We start from the raw sequence: 24,656 nt of genomic DNA, 5'->3' as shown, positions 1-24,656 counted from the left end.
GCCTGATCAGCGTGCATGACTGTCTCCTTTACAGTGTATTTATTGCGTAAATACACACATTCTTCACCCCCCTCACAGATAATGTAAAGGCACTGTAGTTTGGACTGTCTGTGACCTTTGTATTGGTTTGCATTGTGTGCAAATTAGGGGTGTGCCGATACACTAATTTCACCAAACGATACGATACGATATTTGGCTCACAACTTCGATACGATTTCGATACGATACGATACGCACTTTTTTATTATGAAAATATATGGGGGAGAAAAAATGCAAACAAATAATTCTGTTTTTGCATTATTCAGACGCAAACTTTTCGCTTTTCAGCTACAATAGCCGTTTTGAATCCAAATAGGGCAATAGTGTGACACCTGACCCGAAAAAAACAACAACATGTTGTCACCCTTTTCACCTCGGGGCTGTTTGCATGCCTGATTATTATTATTGTAAAAAAAAAAATCTAAACGATATTTTTTTCCCAAAACGATACATATCGTCACGAAAACGTATCGCGATATATCACGGGACGATATATCGGCACACCTAGTGGAAATAATCATGTGAAACATCACCCCTGTAAATATTTGGGTGTGTGTGTTTGTGGTGGGGGGGGGGGGGGGGGGGGGGGCGTCGTCGTCGTGGAATTCTGGATCAATCAGTAATTGATGAGGCAAGAAGAGACGGAGACAGTATTCAAGGTGGTGATGATGGGTATTCTTAATCGCTACAGTGGTGGGGGGGCCAGATCATTAGCTAAATGTGCAATTGTTTTCTCACTCAACAGCAAACAAACCAATATACAGTATAAGTGTATACAGGGTATCTGCACATTTCTAAAGTTACAATTTAAGACCTTTTTGATACCTCTGAAATGAAATAGAAAATAAGACCATTACTGTGTCAAAAGTAATCAACAAACTATACTATAAAGAAATGGTCAAACGTTGGCAAAATTGTCAAATATTACCTGAGAAAGAGGCTAAACTGTTTTAAATAGCCGATCTACAAGCTCACAATGCCTCACAACGCGAGCTTGTAGCTATTTTCACAATTTTATCTGTGGAACCGAGTCTAACTAAATGTAATGCCTCAACTCCTACAATTCCATGAGCTTGTCAGGGAGGGGGGTCCCCAGTTCAAATATGATTATTTTGGTGGGCCTGAAAAGTTTGAAAATGTTAATATAGCTTTTATATACATAATATACACATTATATACACTCATGGAGACAAGTACAATAACACACAGATCGGTGGTACGGTAGTTCTGCCAACGAACACAAGGACAAGCTGAACCATAACAAGACAGTGCCAAGGCAATAGCTATATCGGGCCTAAAAGCGGGACATCTTGGCTCTTACAAGCTGCAAAATATCATATCATATCAGGCACAAGATGAACAATATACGATACTTGAAGTGTAGGTCAGATATAAACAACCATAATAACAATAATTCTACCTCAATTCTTCCTCGTTATCTGTGAGCATCTCCAGGCTTTTCCACATGGCAGAAAGCCTGGTTTTCATTCCGAACGGACTAGGGTGATCCGGTGTACGCCTACCCCACGCATACTATAGAACAGTGGTTCCCAAACAAAGGGCTGGCACCCATTTTTTTGTTGCAAACCCATTTTTATGAGTAAATATCCCTTTATTTTTGGTTGCCGAGATTTTTTTATTTAGTTATTTCAAAATATATTCAAACATAAATCTCTCTCTCTCCCTCTCTGCTCTGTTCTGCCATAGTATGCCATCATGCATGATAAACACACGCCAACACACACACACACACACACACACACACACCCCCACACACACACACACACACACACACACACACACACACACACACACACGCACACACGCACATGCAGAGCACATTGGCACAGACTCATGCTCATGCTCATGTACAAGAATACATCATCATTACTCAGTGTTTCTTCCATCAACACAATGGACTGAATGTCAGCTCTATCCATCTCTATCACACTAAAGTGTGAATGCTGCTTATGTGTACATAATCTCTCTCTCTCTCTCCCTCTCCCCTAGATATCCATCAAGGATCACTTGAAACAGCTGACTGATGCACACAGGGACTTTGGCCTTATGCACGGTGAGATGCTCAAGCACGCGCACGCACGCACACACACACACACACACACACACACACACACACACACACACACACACACACACACACACACACACACACACACACACACACACACATTATGCGTCATAGTATTATGGGTAGTACTATGTGTCATAGTATGACTGTAAGCAGCCCACGAAGAACTCAAGGTGTGTGTGTGTGTGTGTGTGTGTGTGTGTGTGTGTGTGTGTGTGTGTGTGTGTGTGTGTGTGTGTGTGTGTGTGTGTGTGTGTGTGTGTGTGTGTGTGTGTGTGTGTGTGTGTGTGTGTACATTTATATACTGTACATATATATATATATCATCTCTCTCCGAAACTGCTACTTTTCAGGATTCAAATTCAAAAGTAGCAGATCTACGAAGCGTTGCTTCGTGACACGTTTCGAGCTTGTAGATTTGCTACTTTACATTATTTTGTGTGACACTGTAGTATGATCATTAATCTACGAAAAAACACAAAAAGTTACAATATGGAGATGAGAGGTGTTCTGCCCGACAGCAACAACACGATGCTGCAAACTACGTGTGTGTGTGTGTGTGTGTGTGTGTGTGTGTGTGTGTGTGTGTGTGTGTGTGTGTGTGTGTGTGTGTGTGTGTGTGTGTGTGTGTGTGTGTGTGTGTGTGTGTGTGTGTTATGAATACATACAGACATGAATATGAGCAGCCCACGAGACACTCATCATTTGTGGTGACGGTAGTGTGTGTGTGTGTGTGTAATTCATGACGGTAAAGGAAGCGCGGTGACTGTGTTCTTAACCTTGACTTTGGCAGTTGTCTTGAGAATCATGTGTGTTTTGTCCTTTTATCTGACCTGGTCAGTATAGATAGATAGATAGATAGATAGATAGATAGATAGATAGATAGACCTACAGATAATGAGAACAATAGCACATGTGAACAGTCTGGGTCAGGACAACTGTCCCCTGTTCTAGAACAGTGGTTCTCAACCTTTTCAGGCCACGACCACCCAAAATAATCATATTTGAACTGGGTACCCCCCAAAATAATCATATTTGAACTGGGTACCCCCAAAAATAATCATATTTGAACTGGGTACCCCCAAAAATAATCATATTTGAACTGGGGACCCCCCACCCTGACAAGCACTTGGAATTGTAGGAGTTGGGGCAATACATTTTGTTTGACTCGTTTCCACAGATAAGTGTTGGGAAAATAGCAGATCTACAAGCTCACAACGCCATGCCTCGCAACTTGTAGATCGGCAATTTTTTTGTGTGCCTATTTGTTATATTATTTGACAATTTGGCCAATGTTTGACCAGTATTTATAGTGTATTTGTTGGGCTTGTGTCTCTCCATATTTCATCTTTATATGTTTGTTTGTTTGTTTGTTTTTCTTCATAAATGAATGCCCTATTTTATATTCATGACACTGTCACACAAAAGTATACCAGCTCAGTGGCCTTGTGGTTAGAGTGTCCGCCCTGAGACTGGGATACTGGCATACCAAATACTATTATTCCATTTAGACTAGGAACGCATCTGTGTGATTTTTTGATTTCTTTGGCTATTCAAAAATAGCAGATATACAAGCTCATAGCACGGCACCAAGTGCCGGTCCGTGGCCAAATACATATCATTTTGGGTGGTCCTTGACATGAAAAAAGTTTGAGAACCACTGAAACTGTTAGGATTTAGAAGACATTTGTAGAATCCCCAGAAGCAAAGATTTGAGTTTTTAAAAAATCGCTTTAAGAAACATATAGGTTTGCATTTTTATTTTTTTCAGAAACAGGAGATGGGCTCCTAGACCTATATGGGCCACATGGCTCGGCAAGGCTTACTTTACTTTATATTCATGACACTGTCTCACAAAAAAAAGCAAAAATAGCCGATCTGCAAGCTCAGAAAACGTTGTATCATGACATGTGAGCACATTGTGTGACACCGCAAGATCCACGTTAGAGTCACACATTGTTCCCATGTGGATCCTGTGAATCATTTTTTAAAAGAATGTCTAAGTAGTTGAACATATTTCGATAGTTGTTGCATAGCAACAGAAGCATCCCTAAGCACTGTTTCCTTAACCCATTAAAACCGGGAACTGTGTAACCACTTTACCAAACCATTATTTTATACTATTCAAAAACAGCAGATATATACAAGCTCTACAGGCTTGTATATATTCAAGGCTATTCAAAAACAGCAGATATATACAAGCCCCCCATCTCTCTCCCCATTTCCTGTCATTCTATCAATAAAGGCAGAAAAAGCCCCACAAATATCTTAACAAAACAAATGTGTATAGCAAGATTTTCACGCATTTTCACAACTTTATTTTTATCAAAAAATAGCAGATCTAAAAGCTCATAGCTTGTATATCTACGTATTTTCGAATAGCCAAAGAAGTCTAAAGTGACACAGACGCGTTCCCGGATTGAATATGGGTTAAGGTTCTGTTCAGCTCCATATACTGGACCAACAGCTAGTCCCCAACACCTGTTTACACCCAGCCACCTCCCGCACCCATCTGCATGCATTGGTCATGATGAATTACAGTCTATAATTAGCATTGTGTGATCGATCGCACAGATAGAATCCAGTGGTGTAAAGTAACCAAGTACATTTACTCAAGTACTGTACTTAAGTACAATTATTTTGAGGTACTTTTCACTTTACTGGAATATTGCCAATTGTCTATACTTTTACTTCTACTCCACTGCATCTCAGAGGCAAATGTTATACTTTTGCTCCACTACAATTATTTGAAAAGTTACTAGGTTAAAGTTACCCTAACTCAAAAATAGCAGATAATATACAATCTGATCTACAAGCTCACAGCGTGTCACGCTTGCGACGCGTTCTGAGCTTGTCGATCGGCTATTTTTGGCAAAGACGTTTGGCGTACACGGAAAAAAACGTTGTCCAAATTACAGAGCCAAGTGGTTAAAATATCATTTTATGTTCATAAAAAATAAGTTCCGGTTTTAAAATAACTTCCAGACTGCAGCTTTAAACACGATTTGAGTGTGCATTCCGGACCGCAGTATGTATTCAACATTTACAAGAGACAAGCAGCACTTAAAGAACGTCCGTACACACACACACGCACGCACGCACGCACGCACGCACGCACGCACGCACGCACGCACGCACGCACGCACGCACGCACGCACGCACGCACGCACGCACGCACGCACGCACGCACGCACGCACGCACGCACGCACGCACGCACGCACGCACGCACGCACGCACGCACGCACGCACGCACGCACGCACGCACGCACGCACGCACGCACACACACACACACACACACACACACACACACACACACACACACACACACACACACACACACACACACACACACACACACACACACACACACACACACACACACACACACACACACACACACACACACACACACACTCACACTACACTACTACACACCTGATCTCCCTAGGTGTTTTTTTGCAACCTAATTCCACCCAATTATTTGACAAGCCATCCTAGGAATGTGCACTGCAGGAGTGCAGCTTTTCATTGGGGGCTATACGGCATGCTGTGCCAGCAATAAAACGCAGCCATAAAATAAAAAAAAGTCGTCCTCTTGACGCTTCTTGTTCCCCTCTGTCTACGCAGCATCTGTGGAGAGTCCCTTCGAGCAGCGCATTTCTCCCAACAACGTACCCTACTACATCAAGTAAGTACACCTCACCAAGCCCTGGCTTTTTGGCGAGCAGCCCAGCAGGCTTGCTGGTTTTTTTTTTTTGGGTGTGTTTCTTTTTTTGCTTTTTCATTCTTTGCATACGAAGTCTGGCTTGCAAGCATCGCTTTTTAACCCCACAACCTGTGCCAAAACAGTTTAAAACCTTTTTATAACCCACTTTGAACCCCAGCATCAGTATCGTGGGGAAAGCTTTTGCTGAAAATAACCCATCGGCAAGCTCACAACACGTCACTTTTGCGATGCGTTGCTGTGAGCCTGCCGGTCGGCTATTTTCAGCGAAAGCTTTCCCCATAAATAACAGAAAACAGAAAATACACTAGTGTAGAGCCCTGAGGGATTCCGGTCAACCCTATGGGGTTTAAGTGGTTAACGTTATCAAAAAAGAGCTCAGAACTACTAAGAGTTAACTTGTGCATTTATACTCCTACATACCATATGAGATATCTGAGAAAACTTTACTTAAAAATTGTTTACAAATTTAATGTGTTTAGTATTAAATGAGGTAAGTTTTAGAGGCAAAAATATATCCAACTCTGTCCAAAGTTCATATTACAAACAAACAAACAAACAAACAAACCTGGGTGGCATCTGGCCCACCACGGCAGAGGGCCAAGTTCAATTCCCGGTAGCAGTACTAGGAGCCAGGTGCTCCAATAAACATCAGCGTCAGTGTTGGGAGGGATTGTGTACTTGTCGCTGCACTAGCGACTATACCGGTTGATGGAGGCACCTGTTCAGTGGGGGAGGGGAACTGAGGGAGATAGTGTGAACCGTAGACATATAAAGATAGACGCCTCCTCCGACTCTGGGGGCGTCTGTATCGCGGCCGCCATATTAGAGGGGGCACGTACGCTTCCTGACTCCTGGCCAATCACAGCGCGTCTTTTCCGAGACTTGTCAGAATGTAGTTGTATAAAAGTACAACAGGATATTTTTTTATACAACTAGATTCTGACAAGTCCCGGAAAAGACGCGCTGTGATTGGCCAGGAGTCAGGAAGGCGTGGCCCCTCTAATATGGCGGCCGCGATACAGGTCGCTCCAATGAACTGCAGCGGCCAATGAGGTATCTAGGTTTCTATATGGTTTCTTCCTGGTGGATATCCTGTACTGTCAGGTAGAAAGAAGCAGGTGGTGTCTTCTTGTCTATCCGAGGAGGCATGTGGTAGAAAAACTGGACTTGGCGCAGGTCTTTTGAGTGTTGTTTTTTTAACTGCAGATTTGTTTGCTTGCTTGGTGTTGCCTGTATCATTCACTGACTCAACCAATAACCAGGGTGCGAGAGGTGTGGACATTTTCTTAGCCACTTGAGCCCTATATATGCTTCATACGACATATACAGTGGCAAAAATAGCCGATCTATTACAAGCTCACAACGTTTCAAATCGTGACGTGTTGTGAGCTTGTTGATCTGCTAATTTTGAAATATTCAACAAATAATTGAGAAATGTTTAAACATTTGGGATGCCAGGGTTAATGCGGTTAACATAAAATTTCCAAAATATTACATTTTATGTATCAGGGATATCAAAAGCAGAGACACGGATCCCCATCCCCCCAGCAAATCGAAACCCCGATAGGCTAATAACCTCGTTCCTTTATACTCTTAATTGTATCTATCTTTTCTTCTCTCGTTCCATTCATCCATGCCTGTACTTTGTAAGACAGGAGAATGTCGACGCTGTCTCCATATTTTAATTTGTGTTTTTTCGTTAGATTAAATTAATTTGAATCCTGAAAAGTAACAGTTTTGGACATATGAGAGTCAGAGTTTAGGCCAGTGTTGCATAAAAAAAACTGTTCTTAACTCATAGTATAATATAATACTAATATAATAATTATTCTATTGAGTTGTACATTATTACTTGTGGCGAAATAAACTATGTGTAGAATTCGTATAGGTTTCGTCGAACTTCAATAAAGTGTAGTGCAGACTGACGTGAATTCAAAGTTGTAGCTCAGACATTAACACGGTTAATGAGGTTTTTCAGCAGCTGTCACACTTTTCTTTCTCCCCCTTCCTTCACAGAGGAGGAATGAAAACATGTTAAACACATCATGGGGGGGGGGGGGGTGCTTAAGCCTAATCTATCCTCTGACATGTGACATGTGTTGACAGTCACTCACCGTAAATAACTGGGTTTTAATAAGTAGGGAAAGCTGGCATGTTGAGCGAGCGACACAACAACGAACAGGGTGTAAATTGTGGTTTAGAATGTGCAACAATACAATCCATATACTCGACACCAGAGTTTGGCAACGGTCCGTACTGTGTGTAAAACGTTATATAAAATCTCGCTCAAAGTACGACAGCGATCTTGGCGTCACAGCATTACAACGGAATGGATCCCCTCTGTGACGATGAGCAATGACGTGGAAATGTGTGAGACCATTTCATCAGCGCTTTAAAACCCTCAAAACTTGACCTTTGGCTCTGTACTTGGTCTGCTCTTTTTCCCCTCTACACCAATGTCCCTATCTTTGCGCGCCGCCTTGCCCCTTATGCCTAAACTTTTTTGGCATTTTTTTTACTATTTTGAAAACATTTTGTACAAACAGCAAATAACAAAAAGCAGATCTACATCCGATCTACATTGTGAAAGATCGGCTATTTGAACTATTTGTAAAATGTTTTTCAAAATAGTAAAAGATGTCTAAAAGTTAAGGCATAAGGGGTAAGGCAAGATGGGGCCCCAAATCGCTTCTCCGAAAATAGCAGATCTACAAGCTCACAACCCGTCGCAGCGCGACACGTTGTATGCTTGTAGATCTGCTGTTTTCTGCGAAAGTTTCCTTCCAGATTAGGGATGCCAGGGTTCAAGTGGTCAAGCCCTACTACTACATGCTTATGACGAATAGTGAAAATAGCCGGTTTACGAGCTCGACCTGTTGTGAGCGTGTGCATCTGCGATTTACACTACTTTTTAAAAAATATGAACCATAACAGGGTGCTGTTTATGTGGTTATTAAGTGAAGTGGGACTGGATTCAGTAGCAGAGGTCATATAGACATCGGAGATGACATCCAAAGACATCAATCAGTTTGATTGATGTCTTTGGACCGTTGGAATGGTGAAAACGGCACAGAAGTGCAGCCTGTTACTTTGGTGGTGTGACTGTAGTACGGCAAATAAATAAATACATCTAAACCAGTGTTTCCCAAACACTGGGTCGAGGACCCATTCAAGACGCACGTATCACTATTTTTATTTTTACATTTCCTTAAATTTTTCTAAAAAAAAAAAATATTTCAAAAGATTATCCCCCAAAATAATGTCTTTCTTAAAAAAAAAATTATCTATAGTTTTTTTTTAATAATTTAATAAATGTAAAAAAAAGTATCCTTTTCAGAAATTGTGTAAATATCAGATGTACAAGCTGACAGCGCGTCGTGGACGACCTATCGCTTGTAGATTAGCTATTTCTCTTTTAAATAGGGCTGAGGTGGTTAATTTAATGTAATGATATTTTTGTACATTTCGGTCCCGGGATGACCCCAACTTTATCTTTTTGGGCCTTGAGCTGAAACGTTTGGGAACCACTGATCTAAACCACATGGACGCAGGGCGTGAGATCATCGTCGTAGACATTGTAGTCTAGAGACCAACTAGACTCACTCTGGGAAGGCTGTGTTATTTCGTTACGTTTGGTTGCGGGTTCATGGGAAAGATCATGATACCGGCAGAAGGGCGGACCTTTATCAATCCCACTTTGGCAGAAGACCTGTCTGGTCTGAAACAGCGCTAACAGGTTTGTTGTGTTCAGAGCCGCTTTTAACCAGCCTCTCTCCATGGAGCTGCCATGGAGGGATCTGTGTTCTGGCATTGCTAACATCATTGTACCTAGAAGTGGCTAACATTATTGGCTGCCTTGCCTTGGTTAACCCGAGTGACAGTAATTAGCACGAAACGTGTGTGTGTGTGCGCATATGCCCGTTTGTGTGTGTGTGTGAGACATATAAATGCACTGCATGAGTGTGTGGCGGAATTAGCTGTTTGGTTGAACTTCATGCAACATCTGGATTGATGTGAAAATGTATTGAATGCGTTTGAGCGTGAGAGAGACAGATATAGTATATTAATAGATAGTAGATGAGAGAGAGAGAGAGGGATTCGATTCGTGAGAAGAAAGGAGTGTGCGTGCGTGTGTGCATGTGTGTGCGTGATTGAGTGAGTGATACAGGAAGAGCATAGCCTGGTAAACCAACCCCGGTCACGTGAATTCACATTATCATGTGTCCTCTGCAGACCGATCTGGCGCCTAGCACTGGGTGGGCATTTCGCAGTATAACCAAAAAAAAAGTGGAAGAGCCAATCAGCGTCGGGCCCTTAGTGGAAACGCTGATTTTGGCGCTACCACTTTTTTTGGTGTCTGTGAAACACCCACCCAGTGCTGGGGGCCAGACCGGTCTGCAGAAGACACATGACACGATAATGTGAATTCACGCGACCGGGGTTTGGTTTATCAGGCTGGGAAGAGCACAGGTGAGAGAGGAAAAGGGCGAGGGAGAGAGTGAGTGAGAGAGAGAGAGAGAGAGAGAAGGAGGGAGGGACAGAGGAGTGACAGATTCTGCTCTCTACATGCAGAGAGAAAACTGGACCTGACGAGCTGACCCAGACCCTGTGAGTGACAGCTGGCCACACACACACACACACACACACACACACACACACACACACACACACACACACACACACACACACACACACACACACACACACACACACACACACACACACACACAGCATGTGGCCCCTGTGGTGCTCAAATCGCCATACATACAGTATACACACAAACTGTTCTGTTGAAAATGTCAGATCTGCACTGAATTTTTCCAGTGTGATCATTTGTTGATCTGTTGAAATCTGTGAGATCTGCCCCCGTGAGGGTCTGTGTGGTTTGTCTTATTGCAGCTGCACCAGTGCGGGTGGTCTCCTCTTAATCCAGTGGTTCTCGTACGTTTTAATTTCAAGGACCCCCATAACTCTGAGAGCGTACACAATGGAAGCCTACAAATGGAACCATTTAATGGTTCCATTTGTAGGCTCTCAGAGTTACAGACCTGAAAGGTAAACGGAACGCTCACACTCGTCCCCATTTTGTTGGCGGGCCGCTCGCCCCCCCAGCGATGCTTGTATTCTTGTATTTGTTTTTACTGAGGTTAAGGTTAGGAATTAGTTTATGGTTAGGCATAGTTTTACTGAGGTTACGTTTAGGATTAAGGTTAGGTTTAGGCATAGTTAAACTGAGGTTACGTTTAGGAATAAGGTTAGGTTTAGGCATAGTTTTACTGAGGTTACGTTTAGGAATAAGGTTAGGTTTAGGCATAGTTTAACTGAGGTTACGTTTAGGAATAAGGTTAGGTTTAGGCATAGTTTCACTGAGGTTACATTTAGGAATAAAGTCGTTCTGATGCCTGCCGGATTTGATCCATTCGCAAGCGTGTTTTGGGGCGAGCGTTCTTGTATTCCCTTCAAAGAACCCTGAGGGGGTCCCTGGGTGGACCCTGTCCTTTTTGAGAAGCACTGCTCTAAATCCATAGCCCGCTCTAAAACAAAATAGAATCAGGTGCAATCAAACATTCACATCTGGCCCCTGTTTGATGTCTGTGTTTCTGACACACACACACACACACACACACACACACACACACACATGCACACAAGCACACACACACACACACACGCAAGCGTAATGACAAACTACAGAGCCGGTACAAAATAACAGTCAAGACTTGTAATTTACTCTCAGTGTGTATCATATGCCCTCCTCTGTAATATCCGGAGAGAGAGTTAAACTTTACACTGACAGAGTTGAATGAACATTCCCCCCGAATATTCATGTGCTACTAGCAGTGCAAAGAAACCCCCCCTCCTCCCCCTACTACTCCTCCTCCTCCTCCTCTCTTGTCAGGGAGGTGAAAAACCTCCTTGAGGATGGGGTATATGGAGGCTCCTCCTGATGGGGGGAAGGGAGGCACAGCACAGCACAGCACAGCACAGCTAGCTCTCTCGGCAGCAGCGTCAAGTGGCTCACAGCTTCACCACGAAGCCAGCGGATGGGATAGATTTTGCGTTCAAAAATAAAAGCTCCAAGTTACGTATACATCAGTGGTTCTCAACCTGTTCAGGCTGCGACCCCCTCAAAATAATTATATGAGAACTGGGGACCCCCCACTCGGTTCCACAGTGAAAATAGCAGATCTACAAGCTCACAGCGTTGCGAGGCGTTGTGAGCTTATAGATCGGATATTTTCAATTTGTTTGCCTCTTTCTTATATTATAATATAATTACAATATTATTGACAATTTGGCCAATGCAATTTTTGCATTGGCAGTTTTTATAGTATAGTTTGTTTTTTGATGCAGTAATGGGCTTTTTCTTGTCTTTTTTTTTCTGATGCGCTTGTATATCAGTGGTTCTCAGACTTTTTCAAGTCAAGGATCCCCCAGATTGATATGTATTTGGCCGCGGACCCCCCATCTGAAAAGGTTCTGTGCCAGGCTCAACCAGAAGAGAAGATTCATGTAAAAAACATTCAAGACTATTCAACATTTAAAAAAAAAAAAAAGGGCTATTTTTCAGACATTTTCAAAAATAGCAGATGTACAAGCTCGCAGCGCGGCACGAAGTGACGCGCTGTGAGCTAGTAGATCTGCTATTTTTTTTAAATAGCCAAATATATAAATGGATAAAGTGGTTCAAATGATTGTGATGCTATGTTAACTACTTTTGCTGGGGACCGTTGCAGCTGCAAGTTGCAGCTGTTTTTTGTTGTTGTTTTTATTACCTTAGTAAACCTTTTCATAAACACTTAATGTTTTCAACCGCTAGTTTAAAGTCTTTTTTTAAATCATCAAGATATGCGTTTAGTAAATTAGGGTCCCATTGATTTTTTTAAATTAATGATAAAGTAGGGTATTTTTCTTCTACTGGTTCTACCGAGTGAAGACTCGCCCTCGCTGCGGTTGCAGCCAATAGCATTAATTTCCGGTAGCATTTCGGACCGAATGTAGAAAGATGGCGGATTTGAAATCGCTGAAAAACAGGCTTCGAAACGGGTCTGTAGAAACCAATTATGGGGCGTCACTTTGTCCATTCTTTTTTACAGTCTATGATTCAGCCCCAGTGTGCGTTTTATTTTGAAATCCCTTGTCTGGAAGTTCTGTTTTTTTGTTTTTCAATGGGTGGCTTCTTTGATGCTGGGCTGTTAGCTCCGCCCTTAGTCTAGCTGGCCAGCCAGCCCCTGCAAACCAACCACACACACACACACACACTCACGTCTCTCTCTCTCTCTCTCTCACACACACACACACACACACGTAATACACGATCGGACGTTTTTTCTCCAGTGGTTGGACTTGGAGGACGCTTTGGTTGCTTGTTGTGGCCCTACAGTAGTGGGGTTCGGGGGGTTGGTTTTGTGTGTGTGTGTGTGTGTGTGTATGTGTGTGTGCATCGGTCGGTTCGACCCCGGGACCACCAGGGCAGGGAGCGGAGGACCCCCTTTAAAAAAAAAGATCCGATCAGGGTTGCAGCAGCAATGCGGGAACAGCTGAGACAGTGAGTGGTTGTGTTTTTTTTTTTTATCATTTCTGCTGTGATGATGCGGTAAAAGAAACACTGTAGCGGCTACATAGTGGCTACAATGTAGCCGATGTGTGTGTGCGTGTGCGTGCGTGCGTGTGTGACTACAGGCTACAATGTAGCCTAGTATGTAACAGCATTGCCGTGATTTCATACATGGTTGCTTGCGTGCAGGAGGAAAAATAGCCGATCGCGACGCGCGGTGAGCTTGCAGATAGGCTATTTTTCCACAATCTTTTTTTCCACACATTTTTCTCACGCGCGCACGCACACACACGTTTTTTCACACATATCTTTTACACACACACACACTGACTGTGTGTTTTAGCACTGAGAGATTGTGTGTGTGTCGGCGTGCTCTGCAAGCAGAAAAGGATGGATGGATGGATCAGCAAAGATACATGGATGATGGAGGACAAACGGAGGGGACATTTCATCATCATCATCCCCTCCTCCAGGGCAGCTGCACACCTTGTCTCCCCCCCCAAAGAAAATATGTTTTTTTGGGGGGCAAACCCTGTGCAAGGTCCCCCTCAGAGAGAGAGGGCAGAGAGAGGGGGGGGGGGGTAGAGAGAGGAGGAGGGGGGGGGGGGGGCATAGAGAGAGCAGTTATTTTGTGGTGTTGGTCAAATGCTTAGCTATACCTATCTACTGTGTTGTTTAAGGGAGGAAGGAGGGAGAAAAACACCAATGAATGCAAGCAGAAACAGCAGCCCCCCCATTTGTTTGTTTATTTGAGAGTGCATGCATCAATGTTTAGTGTGTGTGTGTGTGTGTCTGTGTCTCTCATTGGATGAGGGTTTTGTGTGCAGTTTCTTTTCCCCCCTCTCTCTCTCTCTCTCTCTCTCTCTCACATACACACACACACACACACACACACACACACACACACGCAGAGAGAGAGAGAGACACACACAGTATAGTCTATTATACAGACAACATCAGCAGCCCGTAGTGTTGCATTGCATTCCTTCACACACCAGTGCAAATAACACTGCATGTGCCAGTTAAGTGCAAACACAGCCTATTTCTTGAATGAATCCTCCATTTATGGGGATGTGTGTATGTGTGTGCGTGCGTGCGTGTGACGTGATTTGACGTGCTGCTGTTGGGATATTCATATTTTCATGCCGTCCCCCCCCCCCCCCTTTTTTATTTTTACTTTCCATGAGGGTAGGGATAGAGGGTATAGGGCCTTTTTTTTCCTGCAACACAAGCATAATAGATGTTTGATATGAAAACATGCCTATTCCATTTTCACCAAGGAGACAATGATGCATGATGATGGATTCAGTAACATACTGTACATACACGCATACATACATCCATGTGCCTCTGTGTGATTGATCCCCCCCCCCCCCCCCCATTCGTGTGTGTGTGTGTGTGTGCATGCATTCTCTCTGTCAGATTGGTGTGAAATGAGAGCAAGAGGATGCCGGGCTCGGTTGGTGCAGATTCCTTTTTTTCTTGCATCGGTGTGATTGCAGGTTGGTAGCTGTGTGTGTGTGTGTGTGAGAGAGAGAGAGTTACTATACTTGTGAGTACCAAATATCCCCACAACCGCAAGTATAGTAGAATTTGAGAAATACACATTGTGCGGACGATTTATTTTCCTGGTCCTTAACAAGAAAAGGGGTTCTTTTTAATTGTATGTTTCTTTTTTTTTTCTTCTTTTTTTTTACAACTATACATGGATTCAGGTTGGGGGTTAGGTGTCAGCATTAGACATTTAGAGGTCAGGTTTAGGGTGTTGGAATTAGAGCAAAACATGATTTATAGTTACACATAGTTGTGTGCCAGTGGCGTGCAACTATTGCCCAAGGGCTTGTAGATCTGCAGTTTTTTCGGCTTACAGTTAAAAAAAAGATTTTTCTTTTATAGGATGGCGTTCATAAAATTGTCGTTCTCAAAATGTTAACGTCCTCACAAGTCTAGTAATACAAACATGTGTGCGCGCGCGTGTGTGTGTATGTGTGTGCGCGTTGGCTAAATACAGCTGAAGCATGAAAGTATACTCACTGATTCATCGCCGGTTGCAGGATTATAACGGAGGTGCTCAGACACGTTAGAAATCCTATTGTGTACATCTAGGTGTGTGTGTGTGTGTGTGTGTGTGTGTGTGTGTGTGTGTCCGTGTCACGTGTAGGTGTGTGTCCGTGTGTGTGGTGGATCCTTTATTGATGTATGACTTATGCCACTTAATGCATTCCATAGTTGTGTGTGTGTGAGAGTTCACACAAGAGGCTTGCTCATGGTCGAGAGACTATACCTACCTTTTAGAAGCCTATCAACTCAACATACATGTTCAGAGTTAGGGGGAGATGCTTGGAATTCTGGGATGCCATGACAGTGTGTGTGTACACACACACACACACACACACGCACACAAATCGTTGCTGTCGGGCAGAAACCTTGTATCTCCATTTCAACTTTTTATGTTTTTTTCTTAAAGTAATGCCCTACTTCATCATACAAGAGTGTCGCACGAAAGTAGTGAAAAATAGCCAATCTACCAGCTCACAGAGGCGATGTGAGCTTGTAGATTGGCTATTTTCACTGTTTTAAAAATTATTTTTTAAATCCTCACAATAAAAAAGGAACGGTTTTGAACATGCACGGTTCCCACCCGACAGCGGCGATATATTTGTTGAACCACAGATACTGACATCCCTTGGAGGGCCCCCTAGCAACCCGGGGGCCCTTGGAATCTAGCCAGCTTATGAGCCTCATTCAATCACTACCAGTGTTTTGGAAGTAAAGTGTGACCGTTAACCGGACTCAACACTTCACCACACCCACCCACCCACGTCTGGCAGTGAGCCAAGTAACATTGCCCGTTTCCGTACACCAGACTAAAAAAAGCCATTACGTTTTTTTTCTTTTTTATGGATGGAACCCAAATGACGCAAGCCCATATCATGTGCTGCGTTCGCTTGTCTAGAAAAAAGGAAAAGAAAAAAAGACTATTGATGAAACCTGAGAACTCCTCAGTATCCGGGCATTTTCTATTCATCCAATCCTACCTTTTATTTCCCCCCCTCCGGGCCACGTTGAGCGATACAAGCTCATTCTGCCTGCCGAGCCAACTATAACAAAAGCATAACAAAGACATAAAAGAAAAAGGCAGAGAACAAAACATTAGCCAAAACATTTGTAGTGACAAGGACTCTGTCTTTTTTTCTTTTCTTTTTTTACCCTTCTCAAATTGCCCTCCAAGGTCGACAGTGTATGAGCATGTTAACGTTAATTTGATTTGTTATATGTTTTAGGGGCCACAGAAACTAAAGCTAGTCTTTCTCAAATGAGATTTAGCCAGAGCATAGACCAGTTCAGGCCAGTTCTACAGGTGAGCTCCGACATTCCCAGTTAAAACAGCCTTTTTGATAACGGCTCGCTCAGCCAAATGCCATTATTTACACTTAGAATCTTTGTTTGGCAATTTCCTGTGAAGCTCCAAAGTGTAGTTTTCATTTATGTATTTGTATATAAGACAGCTGTCTTCCCAGATGTCAAGAACGTGCAGTTGGGAGCACGCCCACTTTATTCCAGTAAATGTGCAAATTAAGCATGAAAAGGAAAAGAAAAGTGTGCTTTCTTGTTTTGACATTTTCTTTTAAATTCAAATACAAGTATTTTGAATTGTTATGGAAGCACAGAATGGCGATACACACACGCCAAGTCTGAAGTCGATCAGTCTCGAGATAACAGGAAGGACAGATACACACACACACGATGCATGTACAGATTTGGGGCATTTATTAGGGAGATACAAGTGTGTGCCTGTTGGAATGCATGCCCTTTCAGTTATGCAATACCCGGCGTCGTGCCCATAGGCCTGGCTGTCACAATTATTACATAATCGCCTAATCACAATTATTTGAGATAATCGCAATAATTTTCATAATCGTTTCCATGTTGAAAGATTTTCAAACCCGCTTTGTAAGCTTGTAGATCAGCTATTTACTCTAAGTAAAATGATTCAATATGTCAGTATGTAATTTATTTGTATAAGTCATTTGTCATATCTGACCTGTGCAATTTTTGAATACGAAGCCTAAAAGGCATACAGCAATTCAATTTGTATTCATGTGGTCAATTCCAAAAACGCAATTAAATCGTTAATCGCAATTATTTGTATGACAATTAATCGTCAACTTAAATGTTGTAATCGTGACAGCCCCATTGTCAGAGTACGTATAGTGCAGTATCCATTATCATCATAGTAGTTGGAGGCCAGTCTATGACATGAGTACTATGACTATAGGAGCAGCAGTGTCTCTGCCGGTAGAGCTGCCGGTAGGGAACAGAAGGCTCCCGGTTCGATTTCCATATATGGGCACAAAAGGCATGCCCATATATGGGCATATACTGATGACCAGGCGATCTTCATGTATGGACATTAAAGGTGACCAGGACCGACGGATAGAGATCTCCATATGTGGGCATATCGGTTGGATCGATGGTGGTGCGACGTAGGTGTGAGGGCCGAACACTAGATGCCCCGTAGCGGCCCGAACCTCTAGTATAGTAAACTAGAGGTTCAGGGCAGGCCTCACACCTCACTTCATTGGCTCCCTGTACGTTTCAGAATGAATTTGAAGATTTTATTGTTTGTTTTAAATCTGTTAATGGGTTAGCACCGTCTTATATTTCTGACCTAGTTAAATGATATGTCCCCTCTCAAGGTCACTGAGATCTAATAGGCAAGCTGCTGCTGGTTGTCCCCAGGACAAGGCGTATGCATATAACCATATATGGAGTCTGGATGTCATCTAATCTAACTGTATTAGGGATGCCACCGATTATTCGAATTTTCGAATATTCGTTACAGTCTCCATAGCCTCGATCTCCAGGCTTTTATTGCTTAGTTTTGCTAAAAAATAAAAGCCTGGCCCAACTATAGCCTGTACTGGGTATGAGGAAGTGTTTCATTTCCCAACCAACCAGAGTGCAGTGGGCGTCGCTCGTAATGTTGTGTTAACGGGGCGGGGGTTGACGGACAGATCGGTGAACCAATGGGATCAGGCGCCGTCTCTCGCCGGCTCTATACACACGCCCCTTTATACACGAAATCAGGAGGGTTGCAGCAGGCTACAGTCTCCATAATCGAAAATGATTTTTAAAATTCGATTTTAATTATATATTTCTTTTATTATTTAATTTTTTTATTTTATTATTTTTTACTTTTTTATGCCTTAGTTTCAATCAAAATATATGCTAATACTAATAATAGTAATATTATAGTCTTAATAATTGTAAATGGCCACAGTTTGTTTTACTGTAAAGTGGAGGAAGCCAGCTGCGCTGTCTGTGCAGACTCAGAGTGCTGCTGCAGCCACACACTCAGGGCCGGATTGGCCGTCGGAAGGACCTCCTAGTGGCCTGCCTGACCTGGTGGGAAGAAAAAAAGTTTTTTTTCTTTCTTTTTTTTTTTTTTTATCATCAGGGGGGGGGTGTGGCGGCGCCGTCGAATAATCGAATAATATTCGCCAGGGCTGTCCGAATTTCGAATTGGCTCAAGGTCAGATTGTGGCATCCCTAAACTGTATCAGTAGGATGTCAGACTCAAACGAATTCAGGTGGCTGTAAAAGTTTGACATAATCGTGATATTGATTTGATGTCATATTGCCCAGCCCTAATACATTGACTTTGTTTTCAAACCCACCTTTAGCACCATAAAGGGATAGTTCACCCCCAAAATGACTTTTTGCCAGACCCAGGGGGTCAGGCCTACATGTGGCTTTGTCGGTCCCCTTTTGCTATCGTTTTCGTCCATATATGGACAAAAACGTTTTCTTACATGTCCCTCTTTTTGATTGCCCAAGCTTAGCGTGACATAGTTTAGAAACCATTCAGACTTCCGGCCATTCAGATTTCAACCACTAGGGGTCTGGCAGTACCAGGTCCCCTGGTTCCCTTGTTTTCTATCAATTAGTTACCCGATGGAGACTTGAATTCATGGATTTTTTTTTTGTTTTTGTCGCATTCCTAAGCCAATAATTTGATGACTGCAGCGGTTCCGGTAGGAGACACAAAGAGTCTCCTTTGTGTCTCCTACTGGAACCGCTGCCTACCGGTCCGCTGGTCATCAAATTATCGGCTTAGGAATGCGACAAAAACAAAAAAAATATCCATGAATTCAAGTTTCCATGGGGTGACTAAATGATAGAAAAAAGTATTTTTTGGGTGAACTATGCCTTTAAGGCTTAAACTTTAAGTTCATCTCAGTTCACAATGACCTTGTAAGTCTACATACGGTATCTACTGTATACATAGTATTTGATTTGACATGTCATCAGAATTCCCACTACACCGCTCTCCTCTCCTTTTTTTATTTTTTTGCTTTGTGAAACCATGTGTGCATAATATAGCCTGGGTGCTTTGTGTTTTGTTTATAGAGGGAGTTTTGCTGTAAATATTTGCTTTTGCCCGTCTTTGTAATTTCGAGTTTGTTCAGTGTAATTAATACGCCTACGTGTCACGAAACATAAACGTCAAACGAGTGTATGCTATTCTAAAAGGAAAACGATGTTTACAGTGCATGACATGGGGAAGGAAATGTTTGTGGCGACAATCGGCTTTCAAAAGGAAACGCTAGCGTCCATCGGCTGTACAGTAACTTTTTAGGGGTCTTCTAGGCCAGTGGATCTCAAAGTGGGGGTCCCCCAGGGATCCTTGTAGGGCTGTCACGATTATGACATTTTACTCAAATATTTGCAATGAAAGATTTGATTGTGTTTCTGTCGTTGAACATTGGAACATTATGAATAAAAATGACATTTCTGTTTGGCTTTTAGGCTTCGCGAACAAAAGTTGCACACAAGAAAAGCTCAACGCATTGCAGCACGACACGTTTTGAACTTTCCACTATTCTTTGAAAATGTTTGAAAATATACAGTATGAACATTTTGCAACGTGGAAATAATTGCGATTATTCAAATAATTGCGATCATACGATTATGTAACAATTGTGACAGGCCTAGATCCTTGAGGGGCTTTCGAGGGGGTCCCCTGCTAAATGATTGATTGTTAGGAACCGAATGGACCCTTACAGATCTGTAACTCTTGAGAGTGTACAAAATAACTCTCTGGGAGTTATGGCGGTGTCCATCGCCTAACGCATTCCAAACTGGCGCCCACTGTAAAAAGTTTGAGAACCTGCTGTTCTAGGCAATTACTTGTCTTTGGACAAAAGACTCCCAATTAATTTTGCTTTGGATAAAAGAGTCTGCTAAATGACTGTAATGTAATACGGTACTTGATTTCCTGCCCTTTATCTTTGTGTTGTTGTCATAAAACATATCGCTCGAGGTCTCTGCTCTCCATTCAGATTTTTCTGTTAAGTCGCTTGTAAATATCGGTAGTTGCTGGCTGCGTTTTTTTGGGCTTGTTTCAAAATTTTTTTTGCTTATTTGGGCTTGCTTCCTAATGTCGTTTAAATGAGCGGTTCTCAACAAAAAAAAATTACATGTATTGTGGACCTCCATCTGAAAAATAGCAGATCTACAAGCTCACAATACGTTGTGAGCGTGTAGATCGTCTATTTTCAAATGGTCGACGTATATATGGTAAAACTGATTTAGATGCTATATTAACACATTTTGCTGGGGAACGCCTGGGGATGTGCATGATCACGATCATGCGACAGTCACTTCTTTTTGGCTCGTTTTGGTAGACCTCTCTGCTTGTTTCCGTCGCAAAATCTGGCAACACTGATCGGGCGCCCAGAGTGGCAGCCTGTAGGCCATAAACCTCTCTTTAATCATTCACCCCAGAGCTGTAATTGACTGGCCAGAGAAGAAGTGACATTCAGGTGTGTGTGTGTGTCTCTGGGCTGATCCATTATTGAAAATGCCTATCTGTCACTCTGGGCGCGATAAGCTATTCAGCTGCCCGGTTAGCCGCAATATGTGGCATCATGGTGTGTGTGTGTGCGTGTGTGTGTGTGCGCAAGTGTGTTTGTCAACATGCGCGGCGCGAAGCATTAAGGATGGCCTTGGTTGGTAAATGGCTCTAATTTCGATCCAACTTAAGTTGTGTGCTGAATGGCTGTTGCATGCTACAGTGTAAGAAGCGTGCAGATGTCCATGTGACAGTAGCAGTAAATATTGGCCAATGATGACGACAGCGCGTCGCGGCGCGGTGTTTAAGAAGGCCAGAGAGCAGCGGTCTGGACAAAGTATATCGTTGCTGTCGGGCAGAAACCTCTTTATCTCCATATTTTTCGTAAATTAACGCCATACTTAATCATACTACAGCGTCACACAAAAGTAGCAGATCTACAAGCTCGAAACGTGGCGCAAAGCGACGCGTTTTGAGTTTGTCCCCTTGTGCCTATCTGTCTCACTCCTTTGTAGCTTGTCCTTCTTTTTTTTCCTTTCTACTGTGTGTGTGTGTGTGTGTGTGTATTTCCACCAGCCCCCATGCCCTGACACACAAACAACCACCCCCCAATAAAACATTATCATCTCTGTCAGGCAGGAATCTTTAATTTCCATATTTAATATTCCATTTTTTAAGATGAATTGATGCCCTATTACTATGCCCTATTATTATACTTAACCGTACGACAGTGTCGATCTACAAGCTCTGCTATTTTTCTGACATGCTGTTTTAGCTATTGTCACAATTTGTATTATTTTCACAAGTATGTCTGTGGTTTTATTATAATATAATATTTATTATAATAAGCTTGTGACTAAATAGTATAACTACATTGGATCAATTGGAACACAGGTTCTTTTTAAAATGTCCTTAAAAGTAACGTTTTTTGGTTTATACAAGGTTTCCACTTGTTCTTCAACCTATTGTGGTGCCAGACCATACAGCAGCCGCGGTACATAGCAATGTGCGGTGGACAGACAGTCAGTAGATAAGATGTGTGTGTATGAGATGGACAGACAGACAGACAGTAGATGTGTCTGTGTGAGATGGACAGACAGACAGTAGATGTGTGTGCAGTGGACAGACAGTCAGTAGATGATGTTTGTGCGGTGGACGGGTGGTTCCACTTCCAACTCATACATGACGACATTTGATGTCATGCACTTTCAGGGCCTTTTTTTCCTCAACAACAGGAACGTTTCATGAGCCTCCATGTCATTTGATCTGCCGTATAAAATAACATTGCTGTGGTTAGAAAACCAAGCATTATTCTCTCTCTCTTCCTCCTCCTCTCTCTCTCTCTCTGAAAGTGAGGGAGTGTGACAGAGTGTCCTCAGTGTGTAACATGGGGACACTTTCGATGGAGTAGGTTACAATTGAGGAGGTGCTGCTGATGAGTGCGCGCCACTTAACACATTGAATGCAAAGAACGCATATATGCGTTCTTTGCGTTCTTTTGAATCCATCACTTGTGTGTGCCAAGAACGCATATATGCGTTTTTTTTTTTTTTTTTTTTTGACCCAAAGACCAAGGAGATATGATTTTTTGAAGATTTAGACTCCCATCCACTTCCTTGTTAACTTAAAACTTTACAATTCTGTATCTCGGCTCCTGAGTACTTTTTTTTTCTCAATGAAAAATCTCTGGCATAAAACAGCTAAAAAATCTGAAATAACTATAAGCATTCCATGTGTTAAACCACTTAAAGCTTCAATCCATATAACTTTTCTTAGTGAATAAAGTAAAATGTTATTAAAGGTTATTTTTATTCAATCTGTACAGTAGACTAGGTTAATACAATAATAACTCACAAAACCGTTGTGGTTGGAGTCTCCTCTTCTATTGACACATTTAGATCCTGTCGTCTGATCCTGTAGTCTGTATCACATGAAGCTCAAAATGCAATTTATCCTCTGCCCAAATGAGCTTTCTGTAGAACTCGGCAGTAGAATTGTTGGCGCTCGTCTGGCCCGGTTAGGACGCGAAAGCTACGGATTGCAGCTTTTTTTGCAGCCCTATTTAATAATTGTGTGACAGTGTTGTGAAAATGTTTGAACATTTAGCGACGTGGCCCATATTATGGAGATATCTGTATCCTTGTCCCCTTTATGCCCATATATGGAGATTGTGATTGTTATAGAGCACCATATATGGAGCTGACTGATTTGTTTGTGCCTGATGCCATGACGACACATTGAGGTTAGACAACACACTCCATATTTGGGTGTAGCTGCATTGGGAACTCCTCTTATGGTTATGGCTGAGTCATAATGACATGAGCTTGATGACGTGGTACGTCCGCCGGCCGGCCCTCCCGGGGAGGCCCAAAATAGGGACGCCCCGGACTACGGTACACGTACAATGCACAGACTGGATGAGCGAGCGCCACGTGAGAAAACGTGTCGCAGTGCCCAGGCCAGCGCCGGGCCTAGGCTCATTAAACCCTGGAAACCTCTGCAGTTTATGAAAAACCGAAAAAAGCCAGAGCTGAGATCATCTTTGTTTCAGTGGAGCCAGTGGAAACGGTGATGATATAGCCATTGGTCTTTTTGAGCAGCTCGGGCCCCTGGTGCCGGCTGGGGGATTAAGTGCCTTGCTCGAGGGCACTTCAGATGTATTTGCTGAGGGCTAGCGTCGGAAATAATAACAAGCAGAGGAAATGGCAACAAATAAGTAGGTAGCCTTGGGAACAAACAGTTCCTCAGCCATGTGGCCCCATAGGTCAGGAGGCTATTTCCTGTTTCCATAGCGCGAGGCAACTTGATGTAACGAGTGCATCCCCCCCAGCCATGATGTACATGTACACCCCCTGGACAGTGTTGCCATTTCCGCTTATGCTTATTATCAGTGGTGGAAAAAGTACTCAATTATTTTACTTCAGTAAAATTATCTGCAATGTAGAAATACTCTGTTACAAGTAAAAGTCAGGAATTCAAATAATTACTTGAGTAAAAGTACAGAAGTATTGGTATCAAAATGTACCTAAAGTACAAAATTAGAAAGTATGCATTATGCAGAATGTCCCATTTCACAAGTAAAAAAAAAGGCAGATCTACAAGCTCATTGTGAGCTTGTAGATCGGCTATTTTCAGATGGCTATTTTCAAATGGCCAAAATGTATGTAGGGCTGGTTAATGTGGTTAATGTATGTTTTGTAATAAAAATCTACAAAGTAATTAGTAACTTAAAGTTTTCAAATATTTGTCTCTGAGATGTATAGTAGTGGAGTAGAAGTAAAAGTATTGAAAATTGGAAATACTTCAGTAATGTAAAAAAAAATCCTCAAAAGTGTACTTCAGTACAGTAGGCTACTTGAGGAAATGTACTTAGTACCTTTCCA

General features: G+C 42.5%; 1 protein-coding gene across 1 annotated transcript in view; it reads left to right on the top strand.

The window, feature by feature from the left end:
- The window catches only part of dmd (dystrophin), a 500,806-nt gene that overhangs the window by 425,508 nt on the left and 50,642 nt on the right, over nucleotides 1–24,656 (top strand). The window contains exons 66-68 of the mRNA XM_080421894.1: nucleotides 2,050–2,113; nucleotides 5,758–5,818; nucleotides 10,430–10,465. Of these exons, the coding sequence (XP_080278020.1) occupies nucleotides 2,050–2,113; nucleotides 5,758–5,818; nucleotides 10,430–10,465 (161 nt within the window). The remainder of the gene's footprint in view (nucleotides 1–2,049; nucleotides 2,114–5,757; nucleotides 5,819–10,429; nucleotides 10,466–24,656) is intronic.

Source organism: Gymnoscopelus braueri, assembly GCF_963280865.1.
Source record: "Gymnoscopelus braueri genome assembly, chromosome: 24".
NCBI classification, from domain to species: Eukaryota; Metazoa; Chordata; class Actinopteri; order Myctophiformes; family Myctophidae; genus Gymnoscopelus; species Gymnoscopelus braueri.
Note: the sequence above shows the minus strand (reverse complement) of the source record. Positions and strands in the feature narration are given on the sequence as shown.